Raw genomic sequence first — 20,319 nt, forward strand, 5'->3', positions numbered from 1 at the left:
CAAGCCAGACTTCTACTCTAATAAGAGCACAGCACCTGAAGACTGCATGTCTGGAATACAGGGTACTCATCAACTTGAAGTCATGTGAGTGCCATCCTTTGGCGTTCACTCCATTTCCATCAGGTTTCAATCCGATTTCCATCAGATGTTCTGGGAATTCAGGTTGAGGCCTGCAGGCACAGCAGGTCTCCAACAGTCTTTTTGCACTGCTCAGCTCTGGGCAGCAGTTCGGTTTTCTGTGCAGAGGTACTGAGAGCTGTAATTAAGACCACACATTACAGTGCCCAAGACAGATGCACAAACTCTACAAAAGTTCAGAAGAGTGAGTAATTCGCAGCAAATCAGGAGAACACTCAACAAGGTTTAAAACAAGACCTCCAGTCTCCCTGACAGTAAGAGTCTGGATCTGGCAGCACTGACAAATATTTTGAATTGTTCACTGCTTTCTGGAACAGAAGAGGAAGAGGTTATAGTCTGAACGCTGCCTCAGGTGCTCCTCCATCTCAAAATAGTCTGGACAGCAAAAAGATTAGAAACCTCTGTCACTTGGGACAGTGCCTGAATGGTACAATTTTCATCTTAATATAGCTACAGTAAATTGCAGAAGTAGAGCTCTGAAGAGCCATCCACGGGTGCAATTCTGCCATGACAATGCAACTCCAATCAAATTCTTGGCAAGCAATCCTAGTTTTCAGGAGACAATAGGTAGCAGCAGCTACTGGATACTGAAACCATTCCAGGCACTGAAAAGTAGTAAAAAGAAGCAGGGTGGTTAATACCATCCATCTGAAAAACAACAAAAGGAGATGCCGGTGGTTCTGAATATGATGGTTAGATTGATTAAGTTATCTCTACATAGGTCAGCTCCATTGTCTGCAAAGATCCACTTGCAAGGGGAAAAAAAGATCATTTAGTAGTCGGTACAGGCAATGAACTAAGTCAATTTTCTGTTACTTACTATAGTAAATGCATCCATTGCTCAGAAAACATAAGAGCAGCTGCCATGAGACAGCATGCTTTATTTTGCTGCACAAATACACTCCTGAGTTGAAGGTATTAATGGTGTATCCTCTCTGCTAAATGAGAAGAGAATGAATGGATACACATCTGAAAGGTAGTGCTCAGATCAGGTTTTATTTGAGTGAGTTTACAGTGTCTGTATCACTCAAGAAAGAGAGGAGCCCCACGTAGGAGCAAAGGGCGTTTGATTCAAACTTCTATTGACACAGAACTCTGCACACCAACCTCCTCCAACACGTGCATGCGCTCCGTATTATAAAACAGCTACAGTAGGAAGTCATTCACCCCATGAAAAGAAAATTCATGTCACAGACAGCCCACGTGTGTATTTTCATTCACGGCAGTGACTGGTTTAGCTACAAATAGTGGCATACCTACCATCCAGAGACAGGAATATTTAAAATAAACCTATGTAAACACATACCCTTATACAACTCATATATATATTTATAAAGATATGTATAAGATATATATAAGTTATATTTGTGTATACATAGATATAAACATGCAGACACACTCGCACGCCTAACACAAAGCACAGCACACACATACAGGGAATATTGTAAATGATGATGAACTGAAATATAAGAATAGAATTAAGAAATTATTAGCAAGTTTAAAATTGAGTTAAAAAACTATTCCAAGTGTCTTCAATATTTACGTTCAAGTAAGGGCCACAATGACCACAAATTAGTTCTGATAAAAAGAGCTGGCATTATGTTTCCGTGTTATGCCAGAACTCATGAGATATTTCTCATTGTCATTTCGCTATCGGGGTGCCCCAGCAAACTATAAACATATTTTAGGAAACTGTGATTTTAAAGACTTGGATTAACAAACAGTATTGCTTAGGCACCCTCAATTGTAAACTAATCCTAAAAAACCATGCATATCTTAAGAGTATCAGAAGAGAACGACCAGGACTCAAATCCACATCCACACCAACAGGACTTAGCGGTGTGAACAAGTCTTCACAGTAGAAAAGAACAAAAGGCAGTACTAGAGATGGAGCATGAAGAGGTGAAACAGTGGCGGCCTTTAAAACTGCAAAATTTACCAAAAAATGACTCTACAGTAAACTTCTGAGGTACCACAGATGCTGTGTGTCCATACAGAACCATGGTGGTATTTCAGAGGCAAGTGTTGTGCAAGTCACATTCAGTGGCAGCTACAGCTATCATTTGGATTATCCATGCACCAGAGTGACAAACACACACCTAGCAATGTTGCAAGGATTGTTTTGTTATTTAGTATGGCTAAAAGCCCTGGTACCAGTGTCTTATATCAGAAATCATTTTATTAGAATGTAAATGTAGTGTACAGCACCAAATTATTTTAGCTTAACTGTTTAATGGATACAGTATATAAATGACTGGCAATTTAGGAAACAGATCTTTAAAAAAAAAAAAAAGATTTTTCCTCTTTTTTTGTCCTCCTTTCCCTTTTTTTTTTTTTTTTTTTTTTTTTTTTGAGATTATTCACTGTTCCTATTCTGATAGAAGACTCAAAAGTTACCAGTACCCCAGTGCATACTACCTTGAGTTGGCTCTCTCACACACACTCACACTAACATACACCTCACTGCTACATGAACAAAACAGCCTTCAAATAGAGAAACCCAGGTCAGACACTGGAAACTGTACATCAGATATATTCTTCTTGTGCATTTCAGGCATCTTTATGACCACTCAAGTTGCACGTTCATCTGCCTGTAATGAATGCAAATTGAGTGGGCTTGAATGTAAGAAACATCCTGTCCTCACCTTCACTAATAAAGCCACAATTATATCTTGTATTTTTTTTCCCCCCTCTGGCTAGCTGTGCAAATCCAGGCAGATGTGCAGACTGTAAAAATCAACTCAGTCTCTCCCAACCTGTCAGCAGTCCTGTGTTATCAAACAGAGACAACGACGTCGAGATAGAGTCTGTCGTAGGATTCCCGGAAGCACAGGATGAGGAGCAGGCTGAGCAGACATGATCCTGGGAGGCACCAGTTGAACCAGGAGAACTCTGGAAAGCAAAAGACAGAACCAATCTTAGTTATTGAACATGCTCCGTGTTTAAAGCTAGTAAGGCTTCTAATGTCAGTTAGAAACATGGCTGGTGGGTTTGAAGGAAATTGCTGCGTTCTTAACAAAATCTCGACAGCTTCACAATCAATAAATGGTTAGCATGGTCTATGGGACTCCTCTGTGGACTTCTATATACATTTATATAAAACCAATGCCTCCAGCTAACACTAATGCTTCTTACCAGCCCGTCAATGCAGAAAGAGGGGAAAAAAAATAATCTATTCTTGCTAATGGAGAATAAACCACTTCTGAACACTCTACTCATTAGTTCTTTGATTCCTATAGATTAAAAACTAAAACAAATTAAAAGCATAAGAAGCAGTAGGATTTGATTTTGAATCAAACCTGCTACGTGGGCTGAGGAGGGAAAACTAATTCCAAAAGACGAACCTTGTGAGTAGTTGCACTAACTGCTGCTCAGCAGGCTCTTTTTAGCTGTTAGTTGCAACATTCTGCTCCTAAAAACATACGTTCCACATTCAAGAAATACTACTGCCTGATATTTTGTACTACTTAGCAGTGTCATTTAGAAGTAAGTGTATGACTCTTTTCCTTAAAATCTGTCAACGTTATAATGAAATATTACTAAAAAATATTTTCATTCTTTTTGAAATTGTTTATTGACTTTTACAGAAGCTAAGCTCACCCTGAGTCTGAGTTAATCATAATCAAGACTTCAGCACTGCTACTTTCATAAACTTTACATTGCTAAAAGACAAAGCACAATTTATACTACCCAATGCAAAGGACAAGAGTCAAAGCTGGGGAAACCAAGCTCTCAGAACCAGCAACAACCCACAACCCCCTCTCCTCACAACACTTACAGATTTGGTGAGGCAATGAAAACCTTAATAAAATATTCCTAGGCTTGGAGTAGACAATATTGTTCACAGGTAAAAGCTATGCTACTATTTTCTGGGAGAAGCAATACTCTTCCTTAATTAGGTTAAACATACTTGAACTTGTATAACCTGAAAGACCATATTTTCCTCTTGAACCCTTCATGTCTTTTACGACACAGAATTTGGTACAGCATTGGAGCTTCATGCTAACATATGGATCACACAAAGCTAAAGGCTGATTTCTCTGTGGTTCTCACTTGGAATTCCCTGTAAGAAACCACATCCAGAAGCCGAGGCTTTTGGTCTCAGAGCACAGCATTAGAAATTAGGCTGAGGTTTCCAGAAGGTTGGAATTTCCCTTCTCAACCAAATTAGATGGACCAAAATCTTCAATGCACTGGAAAGTTCCTATTGCTCGATTCTTTCACAGCCTTTGCAACATCACAGTATGAGAAGAAATAAAAATTTAAACTACTGAAAGATTATTTGGCCTAAAAGCAAGGAGTGAACACGACACATTTGACTGAGTTCTGGTTTACCCATAAGCTTCTTAGATGTCATTAGAAGATGTATTTGATTCAAAGGGAAAACAAGTATTTAAGATCGTTATCTAAATTCTAAAGGATTTTTCCTTTATCAAAGGAGCCAATAGCATCCACCAGCATTGACTGCCTCCAGCGATCACAAACATCTGTAATTTTGATCATTTCTGTTACTCCATCACTGAGAATGGATCGTCTTGAGCACAGTTAACTTTTTCCCCCTCCTTTGGAGAAATAGGGAAAAGATTCCAAGGGTGTGAATACACTAATTTCAGGTATACCTGCTAGAGAATAAAATGGCCTGAAATACCCTGTTCATGAGGGAATAAATTCACTCTAGCACAATTCTTCAGTCACAGAAAATTAAGAGTATGCAAATATTACAAGAGATTGTGTCCCAATTCCTTGGTTTTTAAGCACTTCAGAACACCTTACTCTGAAAAAATGTTGAAAATATCCTCAGAATATTCTGTAACACCTTTTCAGCTCAGGTTTTAATGTTGGAAATAATAATATATGTGAACAGAGTTCACACCAATTAATATTAATCATAAAAGCATTCTTTAAGATGTAAGGAGTAAACATTGTACCACGGAGGCTGATGTGGATAGAATCCACTTTTTACAACAATGCAGTTCAGTAAAAGTATGAAAAAAAAAAATCTTCTTTCTCAATTTTTGTCCACAGAACGTAATTCAGAATGTAATCATTAACCTACATATAATTACTTGTCAGAAAGATACACAAGCCATGTTGAAAAGTAGCACTGCACTGTAATCTTTAATTTCAAACACATTTCATTCTGAAATTTACCAGTCTCTTCTCAGTTACAAAACAAAACATCCATCCAACTCATCCATCCAAGCCATCCACATCAGTATCTCCAGGAGAAAGCTAGCAGGAAACAGCATCAGATGCTTTGCTGAAGTACAAGTAAACAACATCCACAGCCTCTCCCTCATTCACTAAGCAGCTCATCTTGTCATAGGAGAGTAATAAGAATTTATTATAGTCTATTAAACAGCAAGTTTGAAGTCTGATTATAAATTATGAGGAAGCAAATAATACTCCTGAGATGAGAAAACCTGAAGATGCTGATGAAAATATCAAACAAGACACTGTTCTGCCTCACTGGGCCACTGGATTATCTAAAGGAATATTTATCCATAAAAATCTAAATAAAAATTTACAAAAATATGATGACTGTGCATCTTGATGAGCTCTGGTTACAGCCAGATTTCAAGTGGAACATGTCTACATACTTCTTACAAAAAAAGCATTTTGTTTTTATTAACATGCATGTAGAAAAGGACAATTCAAGTTCTTTTCCCTTGCTACTAAAGGGGATTCATGCATTTGATTATTAACAGAAATTGTATATGCAAATTCCTCTCCTTACTGACAAGGGTATGTCTTCACAGGGAATTACATTTTCAAAGTAACTCATATTTCTTACCTGTGTGGTAAAACGTGAGGAAAAACAAAAGCACTCCCATAAACACATTACTCAAAAAGGTGACAACTCCACAGGTAATTCCTTCTGGAACAGGGTAGACTGTTTCCACAAAGAGCTCAAAGAATATTGGTATGCTGCTGTTGAGAAATATGCCCAACAAAATACAGGATGTATACAGTGTGGCTGTAAGAGAAACAAAAACAGCTATTAGTTTCACTCTGGTGTTTTTCCCCATATACAGAGCTGTCATGAACAGTAATATCTGAGCAAACAAAAACACAAACTTTTTTTTTATCCTTTGTGTATTACAAACTACATCACATCCCACTGTCCCACTAGTATTAGGTTGAAAGTATGCACTGTGGTTTGGTTGGCTTTTTTTTTTTTTTATAAAAAGGTTTTTTAATTGTTATTTTTTAATTGTTGATGCTTTAAACAGAACCCGTTAAGAGACATTGTGTGACTTAGAATTCATTTGTAAGAAGAAATAAGCACAGAATTATGAATGAAAACCATCACCTACAGTTTGATTTATCTCTGAAATGAACAGTAACTATTGTCCTGTGTACAATTAGAGAAGGGAGCAATTAATGCTCTGAATTGGAAATGGACACAGATTAACCTTCCGACTTAGCCCTAAAGGTCAGGACTAATTTTGCTTCCATTTTACCAATAAATACCAATGATTTAGCAGATAACAAGACATTAGTATTCATCAAAGCCTGAGTGGCAACATGTTGAATCCCATTTGGCTTCAATAGGAAATGAAGGGCACCCAGTGCCTAGAAGGAATGGGATGTATTTGATAAGGCATATTTTTCACCACTGTACAGCTTATTTGTCTTGGGTGAATAGCAGAAGAACACAGATGTTTCTTCAGTACCTTCAGATATTTTGTTCTACGATTTCCAACACTGCCAAACACTTTACTTCTGAAAAATAGAAAATCTCAGAAGAATTTAGTACTGAATTCAGAAATCGAAATAAGTTTGCTAAGTTCTGTCTAGGAAACAAGATGACATCTGGACCAGCAATCTGATCTGAGTTACCAGTCAAGAAAACATAACGTGTAAGGTCAAGGGTACATGGAAAGAGGAACAGGATAGATTTAGACTAGATATCAGAAAGAAATTCTGTACTGTGAGGGTTGGTGAGACACTGGAACATGTTGCCCAGTGAGGCTGTGGATGCCCCCTCCCTGGAAGCATTCAAGGCCAGGCTGGATGGGGCTGTGAGCAACCTGGTCTAGAGGGAGGTGCCTATAGCAGGGGGTTGGAACTAGATGATCTTAAAAGGTCCCTTCCACACAGAAACCGTTCTACAATTCCATGATTGTAAGGTATAAGGAAACAATGAGAAGGCATATAGGTGAGGAAATTAATTTCTCAAGTTTCCACCAAAATGACAAGATAGCGTAAAGCGTATTATTTTTCAGATGCAAAAGCATTGTCATAGGAAAACTTTTTATAGCATCTTCTCACTGAAGTATGCTACTAAATTCTTAGGTTCTTTTCCCCCCTTGTACAGATATCTATGCTTATATAAAGTAGGCAACGCATTTTCAGTTTAATTTTGCTTTCTTCTGTCTTAGAAAGAGGAGAACTGAAAAATCTCTGCTTCATCTTGTCAAGCACTGTTCAGTCATCCAACTGCAAAGCTGTAAGGAAGCAAGACACTTCCAGTTTAAAAAAAAAAGCCTAACATCACAATTTGTTAAAATATGAAGAATCATGGAAAAGAGATCAAGGCATTAAAAGATACAGCAGAAAGGGATTCTATCAGATCCTTCATTTGATGTGGTATGCTTGCAAGGCGCAGAGACATAATGCTTTCTCTACAGAGGATTTGCCTGGACAAGAAAAAGAATACAGAAGACTCAGCCAGAAAGGTGATATTGATGGCATAACTTCAGGAGGGACTGCTGGCCACTCTGCTTTTTCTTTTTCCCCCAAACATACCAGAATGTTCTGAGTCGCAAGTCAAAAAAAATAAAATAAAAAGACAACTTTTGTTAACCTCCAATAAGAGGGTGTTAGTGCATATTGCTCTATTGCTCTGTAACTGCTTTCAGATGTACACAGCAAATCTGAACATGGAATTCAGCTATTGGAAATTTGTGTTGGCTTGTGTTGGCAATGAAATACAAGGAATCTCTAAAGACAAATGAACATCTGCTACTTGTTACCTTCAATTGAAGATATCCATAGATAACTATTTGCAACTTCTAGAAAACATCCAGAACTTTCCCAAAAGCAAAAACAAACAAATAAACAAAACAACAACAACCAGGTAATTGCAAAGAGGAATTCCATATTCTAACACCAAACAGTGGAAATAGTCATGAAGCTGCTGGCTGTTACAATGAGCAGCAGCAGAAATGGGGCTGCTCACAGCATCTCTGCAGCATGACTCATGCTCTCCCTCAAACTTCAGCAGTCAGACCAGGGAGGCGGCATGCCTCCAAACTGTGGGGATCTCCAGACATTTCCTTCACAGAGTGGCTCACACCTAACATTCCTGCTCAAGGGCAACAAGGCACTGCAGCAAGAAGAATACCACCTATTAATGGTGACTGTTTCCTTCCTACTGCAGTGACCTTGCACAGAATGAATGTAACTACCAGGATTTTATACTGTAGGAGAACAGCTGCTGAACTTACAGGAAATGTTTTTTCGATTAAGACAATCTCGATGACAGTCAATGGAAATGAATATAAGGATATGAAAGTGCTGACAAATTAAAAATAAATAAATAAATAAAAATGATTTGCCAAGAAGCTAGTATGATATTATGCTCTAAATCCTATCAAAGACAAACAACTAGTAAGCACATGTTTGGACAGAAGCATCCTCCGGGGAACTGTGTCATGCTATTAGTATGAAAAAGCCTGCTTTTCCTTAGGAAAAGGAATTAACTGCCTGTGAAGCTATGTGCAAAAGTGTGCACCTGAGACAGTGGCAGCTGTGGGCATCTATGAATAACAGAACTGGACTAGGTTTCTTTTTAGGCTACTTCCATTAATGTCACATTTTAAAGATCTGGGTAGCTATTTCACACACTGAGCACTGCAAAGCAGAGCAGGAAAAGCAACATGCCTATCCAAAGCACAGCTGCTTTAGAAGAACTGGCCTGGAGCTACCCTGGGAGGAGCCTCCAGTGTCTTTCAGCCATGCAGTATTCCTGCTTGAGGTGCAATGCCAGTAAGAAAGCAAGGAACAAAGTGAGTCATGATAATGTCACTACAGATGTTACTTGTTAGATGAAGTGAGGCAGTGATTTGGGACTGATATTGCCACAGTGGCTTATCACAAAAAGGAGAAAGTTGTAAGTAATCAGGTTCCATTTCAGCTTCCTCTCTACCACAAGTTGTTAGCTACAGGAAGATAAATTAATGCCTGTAACCCAGAAACAGACTTTATTTCCTCCCAGCTACCCGCTGTGGCAAGAGCTTCATAATGGAAAAAAGTAAATTAGGAGTTAGAATGAGGAAAGGGTTTAAGTGACAGCATCCACTTGTTTGTTCCTGGATGAGCTTGCAACACAGCAGAAGGTGTCTTGCATTTCTCTCTCAGACATTCAAACAAATTCCCAGAACTTCCCAGGATGTTCTGAAACACATCCACAAATTTCACTTTAAAATACACCATCATCACTACTGATCTACAACTGCAAAGCTCAATCCAAAACTAAATTAAATTAATGGAAGGATCTCCACCAGTCTAAATGGTTTTATCGTTCTGTTGGCACATGCAACTTGGACGGTTTCCAACAAACAATAAGAAATATTACCATTTCATTTTTTAAAAAAGTATTTCACAGATACATTTGCTAGAGAAATGCAGACACTAGCATAGTATTGAGTACAAAGAAGCATCTTCTTCCAAAGTCCTTTGACAGAACTCTTGAATACTGCACATTTTGCAATAGTTCTCAGACAAACTGAGATAAGACTTGCACAAACTTCATATAAATCAACAGGAAAGTAAATACAACTTAACATTCCTCGTGGGCATAGCATACAATTTAAGTGAAGCCTACGGAGATCCGGGGCATTTTGTTACTGTTGGTTATAATAGCATCCCAAATGACAAAATGAAAGGATAATGCCTTATGCGGATAAATACTTCGTGGAGTTCAGTATTTTCACAATTGAGCTAAACAAGTCAAAGTTAGTTCCTATCAAACTCCCTCAAGTCTGTTAAAGTGAAGAGAATCTTCTCCGTAACTTAATCCTTGCTATTGGCAACGTTAAGAATAGACATTGCAGAAGTTGCCTTCCATGAGAAATGTGACTGCCCCAAGGTAAAACAGCAATTTTTATTATAAATCACTTATAGGAACAACAAAAAAAAAAGAAAAAAACAATAACAAAAGAAACACAAAACTAGTAGAAAGATGTCTCTATACTCTGTATTTATAACGTCAATGTGTCTCATTGCATAAATCTCTATTCCAGCATGCGTTGATCAAATTCTTATCTCATGATATAGCCATAAAAGTAAACAAAAATTTGATCAAATTGCATTTGTTCAATATACTTGCCAAGAGAAAAGCAAGTAGTACTTGCTTGGAAAGCAGAGTATTTGCTTTATAAAAAAACAAAAAAAAAAACAACAAAAAAAACCCCAGAAGAAACTGGTGAGTGATCATCACCCCCCATCAGGAATACAAAGGTCATTACTGCAAACTTACAAGTTGGAAAAGTACAACAGGAGGGAAGTAATAAGACCTACCTAGAGACTTACTCAGAGCCATAAGCAACAGGCTGAAGCTAGAAATAAAAAAAAAACCTCAGTTTCCATGTTTTCAGGCCTATTTTATCCTTTGAGGCAGCAAGGCATAGTATGTCTTGTTTATAGTAAAGAAATTAAACTCAAATAATGAAACAATCAGTATTACATAACTAATATTCCTCTTTCTCAATACTGTGCTTCGCAGATGAGGATGGGGAGACAGATGTGTTTATAATGTTCAATCTGCTGAACCTGAAAAATAATGCTTAGACTGCTTAACCTAAATATAGTAATCAACTCACAGAGTTGCCACAGTATTCAGGGTATCTGCCAAGCAGCACCAGTAAAGATCTTGTAAAGCAGAATTCTGCTGAATGTGCTCATAAATATTAGAATATTCTTGATATGCTAGGCTGAAAACATTCCATCTGAGCTGCAAGCAACCAGCACTGCATATCAAGTTTTAGAAAATGCTGGCATTTGTATCCAGAGATACTACCAGCTACACAAAGTGACAAGATACTGAAACTGGCATTACAATGCGTTACACAATTATTTGGGGTCAAAGCTTCCCTTTGTACATAAATTCACATAATGAAGTTCGGTACAAAGCAAACTAACAATGGGCTTGGCACAGAGAAAGAGAGATCAGCAGCTGCATTGGGAATTCAACAGAGAAAACTATTTTAATACCCAATGTCTATATAAAACGGTCTTTGAAACTAGCTGAAAAATGCAAACAATATACACTGAAATTTCTTAAAAGAAAATTCAGAAGACAATTCTTGCTTAAAACAAAAACTAATTTCAGAATGAAGGATTTTTAAGGGCTATAATTAGCTGATGAGAGGTGTTCGTGATAGAAGATACAGCAGCTATGATGGCATTGTTATTATTGCCTTGCTTTCTTTTTCTCCACACTGGCAGTTATGGGTCTGTTATGGCTCACACACAAGACTCCAAATACACCTTCCCTAAAGTCTTTGGGAGATATATTCAGAAGTCAGCAACTGAGATAAAACTTGTCTCATCCTGTGGCAGGAGGAAAAACTCTTCATGATAATGCAAAGCAGTGCACGTATTATACAATGCAAACAATGTTAAACAGTATAATTTAAAGGAAACACAAAGCAGTCATTGATTTTTAATATCTACATTAAAGGTCTCCATTCTAAGTAATTACATTTTTATAGGAGATCTTTAGATGATGTTGTGCCTATTTATAAGGAATTAGGAGTGTGTTATACAAACAAGTGCAGGATGAAACTCTTTGCTGTGTCTGTTTTCTCAAATACAATTCCTCCTCCAGTCTTTAAATTAGATATTACTACAAGTGCTACAAAGTATATTGATTAAAAGAGGTTTTTTGTTTGTTTTTGGAAAACAAAAATAGTCATTAGATATTTCCATCCCCTTCTTTTCGGATGAATAATCAGCCAAACTCTCTTTTCGTTTCAGCATTTCAAAAGCCTGCCTGCCTGCAAACATAGATGGGTAAGGAAATAGTCTGGAGACCAGATGAGAGAACAGGAAAAGGTTTTCAGAAAGGGGAACAAGTATATGTGCTATGCAATACCCCCTTACTAAAGGAAAACACTATTTTTGGACTTGGTGAAATCACTGGCAAGGCCCACCTATGGATGCAAACATTACCTGTAGATCAATCAGCTATCAGCTGAGATGAACCTGCCTTCATCTCTACGCTGAAGCTCTCACTAACACCTTGACCAGTATAAAGACACCCATGAGGTATCGTGCTTCCTCATCACACCCAGTGACCTGTCATTAAAATGCACCAGCACTCCACCAGGTCATCTGGGTATTTCAGGAGTCTCCAGACACTGCTGAAAATGGCAATGCCTGTGATTTTATACGGCAAACACTGATCTGTTCAAGAGAACAACATCAGAGAGAGAACCTCTCACAAAATGGAAGCTAGCATGCTGGAAGGCAAAGTATCCTTACAAGAACAAAGATACACAAGTTCTCTCTACAGTCAGCTCTGAACCCTGCTTTGCTCTGCCTCAGCATCTGAATAAGATTCCATGACAAGTATGATTGCCAAGCCAAACACTGGAGTTCTTTGCCACAGGACTGAAAGAAGCCAAAGAGCCTTACTTCCACCTCTTTGGCTTCATCACATCCTGTTGCCCTCAGTAACATACTGATCCCTGTGTTACAGCAGGTCTTCAGCAAGGCCTGCAAAGTAGCTCTGAGGCAGGAAGCAATTATAGAGATTTTACTACAAACAATCACAAAAATGTACAGACAAACAAAAAACTCTGCCATGATGAGTTTTGTTTTTCCCAGCTTCCAACCATAGAAGAACACTCAGAGGACAACTACCTGGAAGGCCACTGTCAACACTGGTCCACCAGGTATGCAGAATGACCTCTATCCTAGGCAGCTATCTCAAACCACTTCAGAAAGCAGGCAGACAATGGCCGGCAGTAGATCTCTAATATTTTGGCTGATACACTCTACATCTCAATTTTTAATTAAAAGAAGAAAAACAACAACAACAAAAAAAAAAAAAAAGAAGAAAGAAGCTCATCAAAATCAATTCAAATGTACCATTTCTCCCAATTACTGTGGAACGCACAGGTCATCATCGTACCGCATCATTATGTTGAGGAATAATCTAGCATGAAGTTCCATAAATTAGCTTAAATAGCTTGTGTGTTTTCAGCCATAACACTGTATTTCATAAAGATATGCCATTGCTTTCTCGTGTATGAGGATCTAATATAAACAGGCACATTACATCTATTTTATAAACTTAAGCAGAAAAAGCTGATACAAAACCTCCCCAAATTATCTATGAAGTTTAAACATTACAACAAAGGAATAAAAAAAGAAACAATTTGGTGGTTATACATCAGGCCTTGATGCCTAATGCCTACTGGCCTAGCAGACTGTGCGACCTGGTGTAGGGAACCTGCTTTGGCAGGGGGGTTGGACTCGATGATCTCTGGAGGTCCCTTCCAAGCCCTACAATTCTGTGATTGTGACTCTTTTTCCAGAGGTATGCATCACACTGATGGCATTTCTATTCAAAATAATCCTCTGTTTTACAGGAAAGAGTTCCACGTTTCCAGGGAAATGTGTATGAACACTACAGAGTGAAAAACCCTAAAGATAATTTACAATTCAATTTAAGGAACTACTCATTTTAGAACAAACATGCATGAAAAGAATTCAGTTTCTGCATTTTTATCATGGGATGTTAAGTTCAGCACACTTCACATGATGTGCTAAATATCCCAATATGCTCTTATGCCTTGACAGTGGCAGACCTAACAAAAACAAGACTAACCTAACAAAAAACAGCACAGTAATGACAGTAATGCACAAATATGCTCTGGACAAGTAGGAATCCCTGCATGCTGAGCAATTTGACAAAAAAAAAAAAAAAAGTAAATCAGAGTTGGGTTTTGTTTTGGATCATTGGCAAATACATCTGTAATGACTTTCACCTCCTGAAAACCTCTCTGCTTCATTCTTATGCATAGACTTGAAGGGACATTTGGCTTGTTATATCAATTCAGAGGATAGAGTTACTGTACAAATTTACATTACTGCAGGCTTGTAGCAATGAAGCAGACAAGCACAAAAAAGTAAGAGCTTTTATGGCATGGAGAAGAAAAGTGTAGTCATTCGTTATGACAACCACCATGAAGTCTGATTTATTTACTACGTTTTACTTCTGAGAAAAAAATTTTGAAGAAAGTTGAAATCACAAGATAACTCATGAATCTGACCAATCACCATCCAGAGGGTGAAATTCTCTCCTGAACTGATCATGTATTTCAACTTGCCATTCCCACTCCTGGTTTATAGTTATGACACACGCAACGTGCCAAGAACATTTACTAAAAGTAAAATTTAATTTGAATAAAGGAATATTTTATGTAATACTTTCCATAACAACCTCTTTATTAAATACAGGGAAGAAAAAAAACATGGTTTTTAAATTTTCATGGTTTAGTTTTACTATAACTCATTATTCTGCTGGATGCAGGCCCTGGAATTAAGGCTATATCAACCCTTTGGTGCAGATAGGAAGGTGCAGAACAGATTAAAAAAAAAGAAAAAAGCAGTGCTGATTTTCAAATACGGGTCCAATCAACTGGAAACATGAGTACAACTCTGATCTTTTCATCCACTTCTGCCAACAGCTATTTCCCATCCTTCTGATGGGAAGGATGAGTAAATTTGGGGCTGGAGTTGTCCCCTGAACCCGCACAAAGATACTACCAGTAGAGGGGGGGAGGAAGCATATTGTAGCGACAGCTGAAGATACCATGGCTCACCTTAGTTTAAACTGCAGCATGTTTCCAAGCATTAACGCAAGTTTCAAAGCCCTACATTCCCAGACACGTCACTATTTCTTATTATATGCAACACTACTTCCATTCACAGGATTATTATCTATTATTGTATATGAACCACTGTTACTCCTAAACAGCAGCAGAAGAAAAGTATTCAGTCCCAAAATAAATCTGAAATGTGTAGTCCAGGTTACTCTACTAATTATTGTTCGGTCGTAATCCTTGTATGAAGCAACTTAAAAATTTTTTAGAGAATAAAGAAGGATTTTCCAAGCCTTTTCTTTTGCTCTTGGTAAAATTACCTACAGCTAAAGATACCTGACCAACTTATTACATATTTGATTTAATGCAAGCATACGTCTGCAATACAGACTATAAATAATACAAATTAAAGTTATTGTCAATACCTGTGGTTAAAGGCAGATGGGTGATACTAGTTAGACAGGTGAGAGTGAACCAGGTTGATGCTAACGTTGCTCCAGATAAAAGCAGCAGCAGAATAAATTTCAGCATGCCCCTAATAAAATCTGCAAATCTAAAAAAAAAAAAAAACAAACAAAAAACAAAAAGAAAAAAAAAACAACCCACAGATCAGAGCAGTACAAATGCTAATTTTCACATTACTTAAACATGATGGTTGGCAATTAATTCAGTAAATTCTCATTAAACCTTTTGGAAACCATAAAAACAAATTAAAAATCATTTCTCACACTCAGAAATAAAAGTAAATGCTTTTTATAGAATGGTGATATTTCTAGCTGTCAGGATGAAGTGCCATAGATTTTCTAGCTGTCACAAAATAACAATCAAAACAAGGCATCAGCTGAAAATACTTGGTATGTAGGGAGGATTTTTTTTTCCTCCTGCATTTGTTGGACATAACATCACACCAATACTTGCACTGCTGTTTTGCCAGTGTTTGCCAGTCTCCCTTGGCAGACTCACTGCACAATTAACATATGAGTAGGCTGATGCATTTCATTCAAGACATAGTTAACTTTCAAGACTCATTCCTATGGGAAACAACACAACTCCCTGTACTAGAATCCCTAGGTGGAAAAATTTCTGATCCTCAAAGAAATTGGTGATGGAGCTCTCAATGGCTCAGGCAAAGCAGGAACTTTTCACACACAGTCACTCTGCCAGTGGCTGTTTTGGGTTGAAATGTTCCAGACACCATAAGTCTTTGTGCCATCCCCATCTACACACCTGTCCCACTGTTGTATACTATACACCTACATATAGGTAAACATGATCTTTACACCAGGAGATGGTTCAATTGCTTTTTTCCTCATCTTTTTTCATTTTTCTTCCAAGATGACATCATGCATCTGAGCAGCACTCACATACTGTAATTATCAGTACTAATGCTCTTTTCCAAAGGGATTTCAACTTGGATACTAAAAAAGAAAAGGCAATGTTATTTCCCCACTAGTAATTTTCTGTAGGTTAGGAATATGACTTTGGGCTGGACATATGTCAAAAGAACATATTCTGCACTTCTTGTCTACTTCTATTAGGCTGATGGCAGCACAATCCACCTAGGCTGGTTCACAGCAAACAAATTGTCCTTTCTGCCTTGGTTAAGAGTCACTTCACAGGCAGATACCATACAGCCTACTTGATGTAACACATGAATGCTACATTTTGAAGGCTAGGAATCCTAGCTCTTTACAAACCATAAAGCGATATACAAGTAATGACACCTGCAAAAATTATCACTTCTTTCCTCTTATTTTGATTCTCCCTGAGCTTTACTTCCACATCAAATTTAGAAGCAAGTAATTCAATAAGCAGTAGAGGGAGATCAATGCTGTATATAATCTTAAAAGTTTACTACTGCAGTGTTAAGTGGCTTATGCATTAATCCCAATAGTCAGAGGCTAGCTGTTTGTGTTGCGTTTTTCTGACAGTTCAAATCCAGCAGTCAGGATCACTGTAGTTGTCACAGTAGTTTGTCAGTTTCTTTAATTATTCTTCAAGATCACTAAGGTCAAAATCAGCAATTTTAAAAGCTTCTCAACGTGTCAATTTCAGACTTCTTCCCCAAAGACTCCCTGCTTTTTCTGTTAGCAGACAAAATCACTGTTCCCTCTATCCCCGCCATCCTTCTTCACCATCTAGCATGTACTGGAATGTCTACATCTGCTGAAGAAGTAGGTGCACCAGGACAGATGGCATACGCTTTCTCTTATCACTCCCAGGACGCAGATCTCTCAGCCTACCGTTGGTAGCAGCCTCCTGTAACCCAGAAAATCAGCCTAGACTGGATCCTATAGCTAAAGTCACAAACCTGTGTTGCTGACAACATTGTCTGTTGCTAAGGAAATTATCACCATGTCATAAAGTTTCAGCATTTTGACTAACACTGCAGGTTAAAAGCAGAAAGAAAGATTGAGCTGTGAATGACAAAACCTCAGAAATGAGTCATTAGCAAATGTGGACAGAAAATTTTGGGGGAAAGGGGATAGATTTAAGTTGCCATGCAATAATATAAACACGCCTCTTCAACGTTGCCTCTCTTCAAGCCAGTGTCATTCAAAAGCTGCCAGCTGCCCAGAATAACCCGAGCTTTTCAATTAGAAAAATGCATCACACAAATGAGCCAAGTACATCTGAAGTTCATGTCTATTGGGACAGCAGTAGGTAGATTTATGTATTGTGCTGAGGAAAATTCATACCATTTCAAAAATGAGATAGATGTGTTTCCAAACTGGGCACAACTTTAAATACAGATGATCTACACCTACTGTGTATGTGCAGGAACAAGTGCTCCAGTATGAGCCTCAGATTGTTACTGTTTTAAATAGTAGAATCTGCATTGCCAAAAATGTAAAGGGCAGATTCCTAAACTGTACCAATTTTGCTTTGATAAATTAGTGGAAAAAAGTAATAGAAAAAAAAAATCTGGCTTCCTGAGGAGTGGTTAAAGGAGAGAGCTGCTTGCCTGGTAAATCATAGTTCTGACACTGAAATACATCAGCTTGTCACCCTTGACAAGAATCATTACTTAATTTTCCTAATTACAACTTTCAGCAGATTACAGTCAGACTCGTCATTGATTCAGCCCTACAAAGATAAATGCTGAATAGATCTAAGAGGGAGAGCCATCCATCATGAGTGGCAAATCACCCCCTCCCTCACAGTGTGTGTGCAAACCCTCCCATTTCAACTATGTATTGCCCGATTTAGAAAGACATATTTGGAGAGAGACTGTTGATATTTTAGTTTTTCAGTTTACCTAAAAGCAAATCTCTGGATGCTACAAAGTACTGGCATTCAATGAGGTTTGAAATCAATTTTGAAGCAGTTAAGGAGATAGTCAGCATTTCCTGAAACTTAATCTGGACAATGTATTAAATAAATTAATTTACCATAAAGATTGAGATTCGCATGTTGGCACCGAGTCAGCAGATTCTCTGCTAGCAATGTGAGGGCTAACAGTGTCCTGACTTTCAGGAGAGGTGAACCCATGATGGAAAGGATTAAGCTGGCATGGCACCTGCTACCATCAGGTAACCTGCTAGAGCACCTAGATCACTTACAGCAGGTAGTTTTAAATATCTACTTCTCTAAGAACAATACTTCATACTGAGCTCTGGCTCTCAATGATTTGAAAAAAATAGGGTGTGAACTTTGTTTTGACAGACTAAGCCCTTCTGCCTTCATCTGGAGAGGACCAGAGAGACATAGCTGTTTCTCCTCCCTAGGTCAGGGGATTTTTCCTCCTCTTCCACCACAGCTGCTAGCCAGTGTGCAAAATGTCAGGATGAAAAGCCTCACATTTTTATGCATTGTGTACTTCGAAGATGCCTTGTCCTAGGCTGAAGGGTGGGCCAGAGAGACATTCGAATGACAATATGAGGGACATCAGTGGGAAATATTGGTGGTAAGTATAAAGTTGTACTAGATGATCTTAGAGGTCTTCTCCAAACTGAATGATTTTATGATGTTAAGTTAAAAAAGAGTAGAAGAAATCTCTAGATTCTGTCCTACGATGACAATTTTTTCCACAATGCCACAATAACAGCTATGACAGACCCCTGCACTCTTCTGAGGAACTTGTTGCAGAACCACAGTGGGCATAAGGAAGCCAAGATAGCACTTAAAAACGCAGGTGCAAGGGGACCATGCAGCTGGTTTTAAGCAGTTTCATAAAAGCACTGCTCAAGTACCTCCAGAAAACCTTCCTTCCCACCTCCTCTTTTCTTCTATTTTTAGTATTATTATTTTTAAGGGACTTTAGTTGAAATTTTAAAAAGCAGCAGCCTTTCAAGAAGGGCAACCCATTCCTTATTTTTCCACTTCTCAAACCATTCAGCATTCATGATGGCCAGAGATATCCGTGTCTGGATATACAAAAAGCATAGGTACAGCCATAGTGCAACCCATACCAGCATAGAAGAAAAACAACAACAACAACAACAAAAAAGCACCACACAGAAATCCAGCAAGCTGCCAAAACAGGCCTACAGTAATTTCTCTGTGGTGGAACATACAATCATTGCGTCTAACCTGCTTGTGCTACATTCTCAATGTCTCTTCAGGAATCAACATGCCCAAAATTATTGATGCAATGAGACAGACACTATTTCTTCAATGCTTTCCAAATGGGCTATAATGGATTCTCCCTAATAGCAGGCAGCTGAATTCACAATAACCATTTTAAAAGAACACATAGGAAGTGCTTGTCAGGACTAACAGTTGAACAGTTGACTAACAGACTAACCTGTTGAATCAAGGGACAAGTGTGCGGCACTCTCAACCCTCAGAGAGCAGTAACATGGAATACAAAAACACACTGCTCTACAAGAAACACATAATCCCAGAACTACACATTTACTATTCCAAGTATCTAAAAGATGAGAAAAAACAAGTTATATTATTAAGAGCATAAGCCAAATGAAAATAACAGTTGAAAAAGTGGGTGCAATTATTCCTACCTTGCCATTGCTATGCCAACAACACAGCCTCCAACTATAGACCAAAATCCAATCCAGCCTGCATCTACCTGACAGGAAAAAAAAGAAGAAAAATAAAGAAATTTGTTAGAGAAAGTACGATGATGCTATTTTCAAAACAAATGCTGCACAGGGGCTGCAGACTGCTGGCAAGTTCATCCCATGCCCCACTCCCCCAACATCAACGCCAAATGCAAGACCTTGATAAGATATTTTAAACAAAGTTTTCTCCAAAAAGAAGTATGACTAATTAGCCTGTGCCCTAGATGTGATTCCTCTATGGAATCATTCAAGTAATGTCCTCTGGATTTCAACTGTACTCTATCAAAAGCTTAGAAATCCTCTTTTCCCCATTTCATCCT

General features: G+C 38.1%; 1 protein-coding gene across 1 annotated transcript in view; it reads right to left on the reverse strand.

Moving 5' to 3' along the window:
- Positions 1-1,115: 1,115 nt before the first annotated feature.
- SLC49A4 (solute carrier family 49 member 4) overlaps positions 1,116-20,319 on the reverse strand; it is a 58,378-nt gene continuing 39,174 nt past the window's right edge. Inside the window, exons 6-9 of the mRNA XM_052676294.1 lie at positions 19,940-20,007; positions 15,404-15,531; positions 5,933-6,115; positions 1,116-3,030 (exon numbers count right to left, since the gene is read on the reverse strand). Coding sequence (XP_052532254.1) covers positions 2,915-3,030; positions 5,933-6,115; positions 15,404-15,531; positions 19,940-20,007 — 495 coding nt within the window. The 3' untranslated portion in view covers positions 1,116-2,914. The remainder of the gene's footprint in view (positions 3,031-5,932; positions 6,116-15,403; positions 15,532-19,939; positions 20,008-20,319) is intronic.

This window comes from Tympanuchus pallidicinctus, unplaced genomic scaffold (genome assembly GCF_026119805.1).
Source record: "Tympanuchus pallidicinctus isolate F22 unplaced genomic scaffold, pur_lepc_1.0 scaffold15, whole genome shotgun sequence".
In the NCBI taxonomy this organism is placed as follows: Eukaryota; Metazoa; Chordata; class Aves; order Galliformes; family Phasianidae; genus Tympanuchus; species Tympanuchus pallidicinctus.